Source organism: Plectropomus leopardus, chromosome 13 (assembly GCF_008729295.1).
Source record: "Plectropomus leopardus isolate mb chromosome 13, YSFRI_Pleo_2.0, whole genome shotgun sequence".
NCBI lineage: Eukaryota > Metazoa > Chordata > Actinopteri > Perciformes > Serranidae > Plectropomus > Plectropomus leopardus.
Window position 1 is genome coordinate 25,303,362 of NC_056475.1, and position 15,438 is coordinate 25,318,799.

General features: G+C 41.1%; 2 protein-coding genes across 2 annotated transcripts; one reads left to right on the top strand and one right to left on the bottom strand.

The window, feature by feature from the left end:
* The first annotated feature begins 2,394 nt into the window (after positions 1-2,394).
* ppm1nb (protein phosphatase, Mg2+/Mn2+ dependent, 1Nb (putative)) lies at positions 2,395-9,071 on the top strand. The gene is made up of 6 exons (XM_042499231.1): positions 2,395-3,147; positions 3,411-3,982; positions 6,687-6,804; positions 8,259-8,373; positions 8,462-8,525; positions 8,635-9,071. The coding sequence occupies exons 1-6, from the start codon at positions 2,742-2,744 to the stop codon at positions 8,650-8,652; spliced, it is 1,293 nt and encodes a 430-aa protein (XP_042355165.1). The 5' UTR covers positions 2,395-2,741; the 3' UTR covers positions 8,653-9,071.
* A 1,990-nt stretch (positions 9,072-11,061) lies between these two features.
* On the bottom strand, positions 11,062-12,774 carry LOC121953070 (potassium channel subfamily K member 13). The gene is made up of 3 exons (XM_042500010.1): positions 12,477-12,774; positions 11,802-12,346; positions 11,062-11,726 (listed from the first exon to the last, which is right to left on the bottom strand). The coding sequence occupies exons 1-3, from the start codon at positions 12,772-12,774 to the stop codon at positions 11,340-11,342; spliced, it is 1,230 nt and encodes a 409-aa protein (XP_042355944.1). The 3' UTR covers positions 11,062-11,339.
* Positions 12,775-15,438: the final 2,664 nt, after the last annotated feature.

The following is a 15,438-nucleotide window of genomic DNA, read 5'->3' on the forward strand; positions in this document are numbered from 1 at the left end:
GGGTATCTGTACTACACACTCACACTCAGAGGTTTCTTTCTGTTGAGTGTGTCTCTCTTACAAGCTGCTTTAACACCACCATGATGAGTGAGTTTGATTAAATGTTTAAAACAGTTTCTCCATCCTTTCCTTGCCTGGTCATGGCAGCATGACTGGCAGAGTTTCAGCCCCAAAATTGAAGTGTGCAAAGAATTACAGAGAGCGGCGATGTCATCCTGGCTGACTTCACAGATTTAAGCAGTTACCCGGGGAATGGTGCCAAACAAAGCAGCTCTAAGTCATGCTGTGGTGACAAGCGTAATCAAATCACATTTCTGAGTCTTCAAAATAAAAGAAACAGTAACAGCACTCAGTAATCTTTCCCACTTTATCTTTGGTGAATATTCCAACTTTAGTGTCTCGACAAATAAATCATACAAATTTGTGGCATTTTTTTTCTTTGCCCTTTTTATTTTAAAAAGCCATTAATTGATAGCCACATCCAGTTTATAATTGTGATTTTGCTTTATTGCCACATTGTGCCAGAAACTGTGATTACAGCCAAAGTTTGATATTATTTATTTAGCGTACATAATTAGTGTATATTCGTAGCGTAATTCTTGAGTTATGGCCAAACATGTTTTGTGAGTCAACAATGACCTTGACCTTGTCCACCAAATTAGAAATAGTTCATTGTTTAGTCGAAAGGGACATTTGTGCCAAATTTAAAGAAATTCCCTCAAGCTGTTCTTGTGATATTGCTTGCACAAGAATGAGACAAATGCAAAGTAACTGTGACCTTGACCCATGACAAAATTTTAACAGTTAATCCTTGAGTCCAAGTGAATGTTTGTGCTAAATTTGAAGAAATTCACTCAAGCTGCTCTTGAGATATCACGACTACAAGAATGGGTAGACGGAAGGACAGACAACCCGAAAACATAATGCTTCCTTCCTCGGCTATCCCTGGCATTAAGGCTTAAAAAATGGACTGGTGATGCTTACCGGCTCCCCATCTTGCAGTCCATTATGGCAGGTGTGTTGAAATGGGTCAGCAAGTTATCCATCATGTTGTAATCTTGCTCGTTCCGCTGCACCACGCCGTGGTAGGCTGGAACAAAGGGCCTCAGAGAGTCCTCCATCAGCCTGAGGTAGCATTGTTGCTCTCTCACAAAACTCTGTGCCGTAATCCCCGACATGAAAGCTCCCTGAGGACATGCGGGGAAAAGAAGAAAAACCATGTTTGTTGCATTAGCTTACTTACATTGTGGATTCATGAGAATGAGATGTATGTAAGGTCATGGTGACCTTGACCTTTAACCACCCAAATATAATCAGTTTTTTGCTGAGTCAAAGGAAACATTTGTGCCTACTTTATAAAAAGCGGGTTTTTTTTAAGATTTTTGAGAGCGTTTGCGAGAATATGACAGACCAGGTCACAGTTACCTTGACCTTTGACCTATGACCACCAAATCTATTCCGTTAACTCTTGAGTCAAAGTGAGCATTTGTGCCGAATTTGAAGAAATTCCCTCCAGGCTCTCTTGAATTTTTGCACTCCAGAGAATGGGATGGATGGACGGACAGATGGACAGACGGATGGATGGACAGACAACTGGAAAACATGACAATTCAGCCCATGGCTATTTAATCTATTATATAACCAGGTTGGTCCCATTGAGATTAAGAATCTCTTTTTCCAGGGAGACCTGGCCAAGACAGTCAGCAATGAAAACACAAAGTTGCAGACAAAGACACAAAAGGAGACAAAATACAATTCACAAGCACTAAAATAATAATTAAAAGAGAACTAACTATCAGTCAAAAGGGAATTCTCCTGGGGTCATTTGTACAACCAGGCAGGCTAAAGACAACGACATTCTATACTAATATCATTTTCAAAAATCAATGGTAAAATACTGCACAGAATGTCCAGACACTATAAGCATTGCAGACAATTCAGATAGAAAACAGTCCAACATGACTCATAATTAAAGAATTAATGCAGCTCTGATTGCTGTTTTTAACTGGTGGATGATCAGTCATGATTCCCTGCAGAGGCACAGTACATACTGTCACCCTTAATATGTAACAGTGAATAATTAAAGGGATCATCTGTGTGCATATTGAAAATAAACCCTTTTCCCCCCGTGTCTTTGCTCTCCACCGTCAGTTACCACACTGTGAGCTAAATGGCTGACAGTCCTGTAATCCACAGCAGAGGCAGCCTATAATCCCACCGATCAAAGGTTGAGATTACCAAACATGTGGGAGGGGCAGAGCTGCAGATAGGAGGACGGTGAGAGAGGGTGAGCACAAACATGACAGTGGAGATGCAAGCTGAGCAGGGATTGGTGCACACAAATAGCCAGCCAATCACAGCGGAGACTGGGAAAATAACAAGGGGAGAGCTGGTGAAAGAGGGAAGAGCTATGAAAAAGCGAGAAAGAGGCTGAAATCACAGCAGCACAGACGAGAGACCAAAACAAGAAGGAGAGGAAGGATGAGCGGAGGAGAGAGCGCTGATCAGTGAGGTCTCCAGAGAGGAGAGGAAGGAGATGAGCAGAGAGAGGGGGGTGAGCAGCAGCCAGCACTGAGAACATCCATCAACTCGGGCAGCCATGCTCTGAGCCCTGGAGTAGCAGGGCTACGCAGACACTGCACAGGCCCAGCATCAGGCCCAGCTCAGCCCTCCGTCCCAGCCACAAACACAGAGGCAGGGATAAAAGAAGAATCCCCTCACATCAACTGTGCAGCAGAGCCATGAGGACCGCCAGGAAGGGCAGCGTGGAGATGCCTGCGTTTATGCGGCAGCTGGTGAAAGAGACAGAGAAGAGGGTCAGCTCTTTCTTCAAAGGGGGTCGTGGAGGAGCAGCAGAGGGAGAGCAGCCAGGGGATGGGGAGAAAGAGGAGGTAATCCCCAGCCCCTACCTGGACCGGCCGGTTCTGGACAAGCTGACAGAGGAGGGCTGTGCTCGCTGGGGCCTCACTTACGCCCTGGGAAGCATGCAGGGCTGGAGGGCCAACATGGAGGACTTCCACAACTGCGTGCCACAGCTGGGGGGAGAGCTGGCTGACTGGAGCTTCTTCGCTGTGTTTGATGGTCATGCAGGGAGCATGGTGGCACAGTACTGCTCACAGCATCTTCTGGGTCAGATGCTTGCCACAGGTGAAGGACACGCAACTGAAAATGCATGAATGAAAATAAAAGATTCAGTCAGCGGTGTGGAGTGTTGTTATCGTTCACTGTAATGATGCTCAGCTAAGATATTCTGATCTTTTCCTTGAGAAAAGGCTAAATTCTTTCTCTCCATTATTATGTCTCATTGAATTTTGCAAAAAATTGACCTATTCTATGCAAGTATGATTTTTTATAGGATGCTGGATTTAGAAAATAAAGTATTTCAGCATTGTGTCTGTTTGTGCACGCAGGTGGGATGGGACCAGAGGACGATCCTGAAAGAGTAAAGGGAGCCATCATCGAGGGCTTCCTGCAAACAGACAAGCACCTGCATACCGTGGCACGTCGAGAAGGCTGGGAAAGAGGTGGCACCACTGTGGTAGCCACTCTCATCTCACCGTATTACATCTACTTTGCCAACTGCGGTGACTCGAGGGCCATGCTGTGTCGGTCCGGCCAGGTTTGCTTCTCCACTGAGGATCACAAACCTTACAACCCTCTGGAGAAAGAGCGTATTGAGAGCGCAGGCGGCTCGGTGTCCATCCAACGGATCAACGGCTCCCTGGCAGTGTCCCGTGCTCTGGGGGACTTCAGCTACAAGGGGGCAGAGAACCGGACGCCCAGCCAGCAGATGGTGTCACCCGAGCCGGAGGTTTGTGTGGTGGAGCGCTCACCAAGTGATGAGTTCCTGGTGCTCGCCTGCGACGGTGTGTGGGACACCATCAGCAACGAGGAGCTGTGTGCGTTCATCCACAACCGGCTGCGTGTCTGCACTGACCTAAGAGATGTCTGCACCCAAGTCATTGACCTCTGTCTCTATAAGGTCAGAACCTGCTGCTCATATATGTCCTCTTTGTCCCTTTTATGCATTTCTACATTCCAGTAGTTTAACTGGCAAGTCCTTTTAGCTGATTATTACACAAAACACAATTTCAGTGTAAAACTGTGTTACATAATTTTTAATGGGCAGAGGATTTTATATAATAACATAATCCCCTAAACTGTGACTAAGTTGAATTGGTTTGGCTGGATGAAAGGTACCAGAGAAAGAAAAGAGGGAAGAAAAGAGCTCAGCTTTGTGAGGTTAACTAGGGGACACTTTCTATTCAATTAACAGTACACACATCAAACCAATCAGATTTAAATGTTAATAGGACTTTCACTCAGGCTTTTGAAAAGCACATTCCAGTCACAACATTTCTTATATCTAACTTTTCTATCCAACAGGTTTGATTAGACGAGTGGGACATATGGAACATTTTGAGGGTAATTAGTGTAAACTAAGACTGTGGAGTTCAACAGGGTAATGTGCTGGATCCTCTTACTTTTCTTGTGTATACAGTTTGTTTTCCAGTCAGCCAAAGAAAGTCAGTGCTACAATATTCATTTTCCTATTACAGGGTTCCCACTGTCATGAAAAACCTGGAAAAGTCATGGAATTTCCCAATTACACTTTCCAGCCCTGGAAAAGTAATGGAATGAGCAAAAATCATTGAAAGTTTTGGAAAAGTCATGCAGTTTTGTAGTGTGCAATGATACTGTTGGAGTCATCTTCTATGTAGTAACCATCCACGTAATGTAACATGATATGAATGTATTTTCTGGAGCTGACAATGCCTGACAACGTAGCTCTAATATGCCAACGTTTGGTAAACCATCATATACGTTTCTTCATTTTTTCCCCGCAATCTGTCTCTCCTTTCATGTATGTCCACCAGCTGAAATTATATTTGATTAGAGTTTGAATCTGATTGAAAAACACCGGGCAAGTGGGGCAAGACAAAGAAAAATATTTACTATGAGTCCTTGAAAGTCATGGAAAGGTATTGAAATGCTGTCCATGAAAATGTGTGGGAACCCTGCTTTTAGCTCTGTTTGGCTTACAATTCCTGAGAAAAACATCTGGCTCTTTAGCAGCGTAATTACTTCTTTCCAGTAGCCAGGTGCTAACTTCTAGCTATTTGTCAGCCATTTGGTGCTGGGCAGGTAACATCTAAAAATTACACTAATGAGAGTGGTGACAATGAACCAAACGGTAAAGCTGTGTGCTCAATGTAACTAAAATGCTCTATATACTCCCCCCAGCAAACCTGTTTTAAAATTGTTATTGTATATCACATTACAAGTAAACAGACAGTTTTCTAAATTCTGTAGATCCTAATTCTAGATGCTGAAATTATGCTGAAAATCGCACAAAAAAAAAAAAAGATCTGCAAATTCCGTTTGGGTCTGACACACAGAAAAGGATAACTGTTATGTTAAAGTTAAAGCAAAAAAAAAAAGACATAATCAGATTCCAGATGCATTTTGTAAAATGGGGATATTTGGTAGAATTGCATTTTTAAATAAAATACATTTTAAAATAAAGAACTATATAGCCTATTAGCATGCACATGCACACACATTACAACACCCCGCGAGTCTCACATAACACCACTCTGTTCTGGAGTTAACAGTGGCCAATTCATTATCATGGCCTCTAGTAACAAAATCCTTCTGCTGGGTGGAAATTTCAGCATTATTTTGTATAGAGAGCGGAAGAGGGAAACATCACAGTGCAGTGCAAATTATGCCCTCTGGCTGTGAAAATGCTGCCATCATCCAAGGACTCAGCATCTAATTCAAAGAAACTATTATCTCAATACATTTCAAAGTAACTCTCCCAGTCCTCTGTATACTGTAGATGAGGTAAACTGAAGGTCTAAAAGTGAACCAAAGAACAGCGCCCTTGGCTGTGATAGCACACATTCAGACTAAAAAAGCAGGCCTGACTCCTGCTAGCTCTTTGGTTCCGTCTCATTTACACTGAGGCTGCTGTTCGTGGTTCTGTATAATAGTGTGACAGACCACCTTAAAATAGACTGTAGGGGTGTTAGAGCAGGTTAGCTGGGGATTATTCTGGTTTCCTGCGAGGGCTCATTTCAGCCACTCTGGAGATGATTCAAGGTTGATGTTAAAGAACATAGGATTGCTCATCATACCCTCCTCATGCATAAAGAATCATTTTAGGCCAATGAAGGAGAATAATAATTCCACTGCAAGTCAGCTCCATTCATATCATAGATACTAGATCTAAGGGTGTTTAATGAAGGAAGGTTTTCACTATACAGTAATCTGTAGAATAAGAGAATTAGCTTCACCAGAATACTGAAAGTTTTCTGCAGAACAGCTTTTCTAGCAATAAATTGTACCCATAATTTAATTAATGCATGGATGCCCTTGCTAAACAAATCCCCCTATATAAAACCTAGGTTCACAGAACCTAAAGGCATCCATGCCACACTCTGTTTGGCTGTCATGTCCATCATGTCAGCGTGTTATGTAACGAGGCTTCATGCACAATGACCTCAAAATGTCACAGCTTCTTCCACACTCCATTTACATTTTCCCGCTCCACCGCATCTGTGAGGTGACTTTGAGGTGAAAATGATCTATCTCTAAAATTGTTCACACAGGATGTAATAACATTTCATATGTTGACATTTGTAAGGTCGACCATCACTACTCACCTCTGCTCCGCTCCACAGGGCAGCCTGGACAACATCAGCATCATCCTGCTGTGCTTCCCTGGAGCCCCCCAGCTGTCTGCTGAGGCACTGCACCAGGAGGCCGAGCTGGAGGACCTGCTGGAGTCCAAAGTAGCAGGTGTGTGGGTAATAATGACACACAGGGCACTCTAAATGCCTTGTATTTATCATGGTTTAATGTCCTAATACTTTTCTGATTTCTTTTAGGTTTTTTTTTAGTTGCATGATGCTAAGATGAAACTCTTCTGTACTTATACTGGTTTATGAGGACAAACAGCCTTGGGGGGATTGCACACCTCTAACAGCTGTAATATTAGCACTTTAAGACCTCGTTTTTATTATGGCTTTAATGTCCTGACACTTCTGATTTTCTGAAGTTTACGGTTTTCAGTAACAGCAAATTAAGATTTAACTCTTTGTACTTGTCCTGGTTTATGATGACAGACAGCTTTATGGGGACAGCATGCCTCTACCATTTCCTCTGCTGCAAATGAATGCCTTTCTTTTGTCAGTTCTTAAATTTGAATGTCAAGTATAAGGCTTTAATAAGCTATGTTTTTTTTTTTGCTGTCAGCCAATTCCTTTAAAAGATCCAAATCAAAAAGTGAATTGAACCCACTTACATTAACAAGTTTTGTCTGTGTAGCCAAAGCTGGATATAGATTATTCCAGACATACTCTGCCATATAGGCTCTGCTGCACTGGGTGACATTTGCCTTCACTGCCATGAGCACGGGCACTGTTACTCAATCTCACATACAGTATATCATCATGATGTGGCAAATACTCAGTAGGACATCAAATGAGTATTAATTAACAATTTTACTATTTAAATCTGTTTCAGTAACACTTGCTAAAAACTAAAGTGCCTTCTCCTTTGGCAGATAACCTACACTGTGAAACCTGACAAGTTGATTTTACTTGATTTTTTTAAAATTAGAAAACCAATTAACTTAAAAAAAAAAACTAAATATATAACTATTAATCTTAATTGATATTTACTTTATATCCAAGTGTTGAGTTCACTTACAAATTTGTTAAATTTACTTAATATTGTGTTGTTGCAACTCAAAAATGACAAGTTACCATCTTCAGTAAGTCACTATATCTGTATTCTGCTGGTTGCAAACTAGTCAGTCATATCTGTATTTTCTTAAACATGTTCACAAAACAGAACTAGCAGTTCTAGCACTCCTGACTTAATCACTGACAAAATCCTCTTTGTCTAGATCAAGGCAAGTCAGACTAACTTGGTTTAGTAAATACAGCTCTTTTTTAAAAAATTAAGGTATCAATTAGATATACAATAAACACATTAAGCTTTGTAGTTGTATTCACCTTCCCTTTACAAGGCAATCGGTTTCAAATATTATTTTGAGTAAGATCAACTTCTACGACTTGACACTGTAGCTTTTTTTATAATGCATTGCTGGTTTTGGCTTTTAATGTTTGACAGTCTGACATTTTAATTAAAAGTATAGTTTATGCTTTAATCTGCATGTAAGAATTACCAGTACCTTTCCAAATGTGCTAATACATGCATTTTTCTGTTTTTGTTTTAATATCTGACAGAGATTTACGAAGAGCTATGTGCCAGAGGGGAGGAACCTGACCTGCTGTCTGTCCTCACGGTCCTCGCATCCACGGTCATCCCAGGATTACCACCAGGTGGAGGCATACAGAGCAAGTAAGACACTCAAAATGAGTTACATATGTGTGTTTGTGCAAGTAACCCAAATTGGAAAATGACACCATGTTACTTCTGTGTATTGCAGAAGGAACTGCATTATTTCTGCTTACTATCAACAAAGAGAGACACACAAGCCCACTCTACCAAACGTGAGTACAAACTACACATTTGTCTAATTCGAATCATTAGAAGACGTGTTATATCCTCCACCAAGCAAAGTGTATTCATCATTATTGTCTGTATTACCTGTGTGTCCAGGGCATGGGAGGGTCCTGAGAAGCCTGGCTGGATTTTGTCTGCAAGGATCCGTGGAGGGACTGTAATAAATGTCAATATTAAAATTGTTTTCTTCATGTGTGCACTTTGACAAAAAGGGAGATGAACAGACAGTGTTGTTTGTTTACATCATACTAGCAAGCAGCATCTCGTCTAAACAAATACAATGCAAAAATAGGTCTACTAAAGCCTGATACATTTTATATTTATACAAGAAGGACATTTTGTAAAACTTACTCAGAGACACTGATCCAGCAACAAACCTCTGCCTCATATTCAGTGAACAGAAAATACAGATGATCATTTCAAATGTCAGTCTGTTAAACTGAATAACAACCAGCTGTGAAATTGTACATTTTCACTGGATAAAATAAGAAACATAAGTATGTAGAGTTGTATTTTAAAGATGTTTTAAGAGCAGATATAATAATTTTTAAGTTTGCCTTTCCTCACGAGAAAGGAAAAATGTGTTTGTGTTAGCCAAAAGCTAGCATGCTGCTAGCATATACCTGTTTGTTTCTACAAGGAGTGCTAACAGTGCTAGCGGATGGGCAGCTGTTGGGAATGCACAAATTTAGCTTTTTTCCCTAGTGGTCGAACAAGACAGGCAAATAAATGAACACTAATTAAAAGTTTAATTCTATTAATTAAACAGACACAAAGAAAAAATACATTTCACACATTACCAAAACTCTTTTTGAAGAGGTGTTTACATCTACAAGTTTTTGTTTACTTTAAACATGTAGAATAAGATTCACTTGGCTGGAGTGATATTATGTGTTATTAGGCAAAATTATTATTTTTGGCCAAATGCCCTAAAATTGTTTTTTACTGACCAATTAAAAATAGATAAATACATGAATAAATTCTACAGTAATAATACATAATAATAATAATAAAAACATTTTTCTTAACACTTTCTTCAATATAGTGTATGTGAAATGTGTTTTTTCCATACGTTTGATGATATGTACAGTGCTGCCTTATTTACCTTTTATATAGTTGATAAAACAAACAGCATCAGAACGGGTCAGCTTCAGGATGGGTCATTTTACCTGCATCATATACTGCATTGTTATATTATTACAGTAAGCAAATTCCTGTGTGTAGACATTACATGTTATGAGTCCTAATTATTTTAAACCTAAATAAAAAATTGTTTAATTGATGACTTGCATTTTTTCTTTTTTTACCAGGGGTGTAGAAATAAATCCTGGGCCCTATGCAGAGTTAGCCTCTGTGGGCCCCCTGCCCTTCCTCTCTTGTTCCATGTCTCTGTAACACATCTTTCACATTTTTTTGAAACTCAGTTTGTTTTTTTCCTTTCTTTTTATTGCCTTTTCTTTCTTTTGAAACCCTGGTTTCCCTAAAGATAGAATTGTATTTGTTGGTGCTCCAGCTGCATTAGCAGTCACTCATTCGGGTCTAGCTGTATTTAGAGACAAACTGTAGTGCAGGAGCAGACTAAATCATAAATCATTACCCTTAAAGGGTTCTAGGGACCTAAAATAGCTTCCACTATTTTGTATTCAAAGGTCACTCTTTTCACTGATTTATTCAGCCACTTTTAATTAGGTATGGCACTAATTGCCTAGGCATATAAAAAAAAGAAATGGAACACAAAACCAAATTTGTGATTCCATTATTTTCAATGCCCCCGACTTCCCATTGGGCCCTTGGTAATCACTCCAAACCCCCTCCACACCACACCGCACTATGAAACCCCTGTTTTTTTACCCACAAGATTTTACTAAGACACTATTTTTTTCAAGCTTGGCCAATAGTGGAAAACTGACGATTTTGTCTCTTAGAAGGAAGCTTTTTTCCTCGCCTGTGCATGATACACATCGACACATAAGGGAATAACATGGGTTTTCTTGCATAGTAAAGGATCTCCTCCAGCTAGCCGAGGAGCCTGAATCTTGCTCTCCGCTCTGTTGATGTGATCCTGCGACTATCTGTGCAGCTCTTACTGACATAAGGACGTCCTCTACAGGCCACGTTTGATTAGATGTGCTCCACTGAAAACCCTAAATCTCAGCGCTCTGTCGTGATTACTGTGAATATCAATGACATGCATTGATGAAACAAGATGGGCGACTTGTGAGCAATCAACAAATTAAAACGTCTCGTTCTCTGTGCTTGTGAGCTCCTGAAGTGCGTTTGAGAAGCTCTGTTTAAATACAAATCACAATTGCTCGTTTTCTAAGAGGAGATATTGTGTTTGCATGTTCACTAACACTAACTACCACCTCACATACAACCGCATTTATTGAGGAGCTCAGGGGACATGTGCGGCACTCTTAAATCAGCAGTCCCCTTTAAGTGGTCCTTCACTGCTTCTTTCATCTGATTGCTTTTGAATGAGCCAATCACTTCAGGACATCAGACCCCTCTTCACAGTGATGCTGGATTCTTTAAATTTTACTCATCTTTTGGCTCTCTTCCTCAACACAGAACAAAATGTAATCAATTATTTGATGTGCAGAATCCATGCTGGAGGTCTGCTATTATCTGCATAGACTCACTGAAAAAGCTCAGAGAGGCGCTGAACAGATGCTAATTAGAGGGAAATGATCCTCAAAATTTGTCATGCTGAGAGGATAAATTATTGACTTTTTCTAAATCACTGTAAGGATTTGGGCTCAAATAGAGAGAATGCACACAAAAATGACATCACAGTGGTGCTACCTATCCACACTGGTTTCCTGTAGGCGATTATTCATGATGGCCAAGGCCCCAACACCACCAGAGAATCCATTCTGATGGTAGCTCTGCCGCGGGCCCTGATGAGCTGTTTCGCTCAGCTGCTTCTGCAGCAATGCCAGAGATACTTTATTGGACACCATGAACTCATTGACAGAGATCATCTCTCCTGACAGACGGCGGCCCACACGCACCCCATCAGCCACTGCACCTGCATCCGTCTCACTGTCACACACTGTCTCCATGGAGCCGTCCCTGTAGCGGTGTTTTCCTGCAGGGCAGTGGGATGAAATGGGCTGCACGGTGTTGCGTTTTAAGCGTTTTTGTCTGAGGTGTGCAGGCGGACGCAGGCGGTTGCGATTTTTTTTCTGGAGGCAGGGGCAGCACAGCCACCGGCAGCCAGGTCTAGAGCAGGAGCAGGGCTGACGGTGCCCCGAACAGACGAGTTTACCCACGATCCATGTCAGAGTTTGCTTGATGATAATCGAAATGACATTGAAGAGTGAGTAAATACAACACACCCCCATTAAGATGAAAAGGCAGTTCCCAAGCCGGTACGCCTCCTGAGACTCGTAGTGCTGTCTCTGACTGCTCACCAGGTCCCCGAAGCCGATGGTGCTGAAGGCCACAAAACAGAAGTAGAGGGAGTCCACGTAGCTCCAGTTCTCCATGGAGCTGTACAGGGTGGAGGCGCTGCAGGCGATCACAACCGACGCCACACCCAGGATCAGCATCACGTAATAGACTGATGGTTTCCAGCCTTCAAGGCTGTCCTCCTCACCGGACGACTCCTCCCTGCTCGACACCACCCCGACTCCAGCACACCTCAGCCGACGCTCATGACACCAGCGCATGATGTAAGCTAACATGGTGATGATCCTCTCCAGGAAGAGGTTAAAGAAGAGGATGGTGGCCGCACAGCCGATGAGTCCGTAGAAAATAAGGAATATTTTTCCAGCTATGGTCGCTGGTGTGGTCATGCCAAAACCTGGAGACACAGAAAATGAAAGGTTAAAAGGTCAAAGTTGATGAACAATTTTGGAATTGGTATTGCATAAAGATACTTTAAAAACTTTTGCATTAGCATTTTCAGAAAGCAAAAAAGCTTCATGGCTTACCAATAGTGGACACGACTGTGCCGACAAAGTAGAACGCTCCAGAAAAGTCCCAGCGGGGCCTCAGCGCGTCTACTCTGATCCCTGCTCCATTTGCCTCCTCGTACTGACGCAGCAGAGTGTGCAGGGCACCCAGGTTGACCCTGTACCTTTGGGTGAAGTTGTCAAGCTGCTGTTTCCAGAGGCGACGGGCACGCAGCTCAAAGGGGTATTCCAGGGCTGAGAAGATGGCGGCCCCGCACAACAGGTAGAGCAGGATGAGCCCGGCCAGCAGGCAGAAACGGGCGTTGTCTTCATTCATGGGCGCCCTGGGGCAGCAGCAGCAGCTGCCGGCAGCTCTCCTCTGAGCCATGAGAGCAGCAGCAGCAGCACCACAGACACACCAACATGCACCGCCTCGGCCAGTGCTGCCAGTCACACACTCACAGCATCACCCGCCACACAACATGCATGCACTGGCTATATAGAGCCAAACACAGCAGAACATTAGGCTGTAAAACTGCACTCTTTGGGGAGGTTACTCTGCTGCTTTAATCATTTAGGAGCAAATGTATGCATTTGAAGAGAATATAGCCTGTAAGAAAACAAAAAAAGACATATATATTAGTAGTAACTGCCATGTAAATATTTAATTGTTTCACAGCAGTATGTTTTTTGCCCCCTTTATTAACACAAAATTATTTTAACTTCAAATATCTGACTGAAAACATGCCACATTATGGTTAAATATGTATTTAAGAAAAACTTAAATTCATGAAGAAATTTTAGTCAGTGCTAGTTTATGATTTGTAATCCTCTAATTAACTTAGTCGTTAAAGTTTAAAGTAGAAAAAATACACGCAGTACCTGGTCTTGTTGACAGTAGCGTCCGTTCCCCGAGCGCTGCCGCTCTGCTGTGCTCGTTCCATGGATCTGCTGAACAATGACCACCGAGAGGGAGCCTCGTTTTTTTTTTTTGTTTTTTTTTTTTGCAAACTGAGAGGCTGTCTGATGTTTCATCTGTCACACACTGACATCATCATCCCCTGCCCACCCCCTCCATCTTTGAGCACACCCTGATGGGTGAAGCAGTCATCTCTAAACACTATTCCTCTTTTTCAAGCCTTCAGTACACCTCAATATAAATCAAAGAGCAACAAGTGACCAAAGATTTGCTCGATATAATTGGTCATTTATCACTCAGTTGCATTTATCCACAGAGGACCTGGGCTCTGATTGAAGCAGCATTAATCTTAATTTTACTCTGCTACTGAAACTAATGTTTAACAGTGGCCTAAACATTAAAGATGTGCCATGTATTAATCTAATTGAGTAAAATCTAAGAGCATGGCTTTCCCCCTTTACCACTACAGAGGCACCCTTTTGCAAGGCACTTAACTCTACGCCGCTCCGGTGGGATTTGCTCAGTAGCCGGCACATCAGACTGAGGTTGTACTGTGCAGCTTCCAGCTCCTGTCAGAGGGCTTTTTGTTGTTGCTGCAGACTGTGTGGGAGGATTTGTCGAGGATGACTTTCAGTTTCTCTGTCTGTTCATCCCTTTAATCTCGTCTGGTGCTGCAGGTAAGGGCAGGGGTTCCCTCCGCCTGCCGTCTGATGGCTGAATGACAGAAGCAGGCAGGTGTGGAAGACAGAGAGCACATCTGCCTTCATCTCACCAGTCAGTCAGCCCTGCATCAGGTGTTGAACTTTAGAGTTTGAATAATATTACGATCTTTGTAGGATGATACTGCGTATCTATCACTTTTACATGATATTTTTGTAACTGAAGGAGTACATCAGTAAGTGCTAATATCTGTTAAATCTCTTGTGGAATAATTCAGTTACAGTGATAAATTTGATTAGATTTAATAACTAAACACAAAGAAAACATATAAAGCAGGATTTAAGCATAACATTGGCACAAAAATAATAATGTAATATACATTTCCCTTCTGCCTTTCAAGTACTCCTAACAAATCTTAATGTGCAGTTAATTAAAATATATACAGGCCTTCAGTATTACTTTACTCATTGGTTTATGTGTGTTACAGTGCAGTTAATACCTCAACTGTCTCAATCTGCAATTTGTTAAACTGATTGTTTTGTCTGATCGGTTGTATAAAGGCGGAAATTATAATCAAATATCTTAAAGTTTTCAATTATGCAAAACTGTAAAAACATCAAATGTCATCAATCTTCAGCCTCGGGAGGACAAAAACAGCTGTCACTACAACAAATAACCAGTACTGAGAGAAAAAGATGCAAATTTCAACCAGAGAGTTCCTGTCAAGCTGTTAGTTGCAGAAAGGATAAATAAAGAGCATTCATTCAAATTTGGAAATATAAAATTTAAAAAATCTGAAAATTTGGCTAACAGTCTAAAATGGTATACAACTCTCACTGGTCTTTAAATGGATACAAGTACAAATGATAAATGTTGTTTTGCAATATTACTTATTATTCTGATAAACAATACATCAAAATGGATTGACATAGGTAATATTAAATAATACATTAAGATAATAATACAACATAACTACTGCCTGAAAACTGCATTTCAGACAAAAAAATATGCCTTTATGTTGATCATTGTTCTAACTAACAATAAATACCAGACCAGAATGTTTTTTCAGGCAGAAGTTATTATGTTGTATTATTTTTTTATGTAGTATCTATTATTACTGATTTTGTTATATTCAGTCATTTATCTTTTTTGTTTCTTGTGGTATTATTTTGCACATGTGTATTTATTTATTTTATCTATTTATTTATTGAGTCATTCCTATATTTATTTGTAATAGAGCTGCTCGATTGTGGCAAAAATAATAATCACAATTGTTTTGATTGATAAATCACAATTATTTAACAGGATTATTCACTGGCCTTTAGAACATCATGCAGTTATTGAACATTAACTGAAAAACAATGAAAGCTTCGTGGTGCAGTCACGACTGGGTAACACATTGCACATTACTGTAGTTTGTTC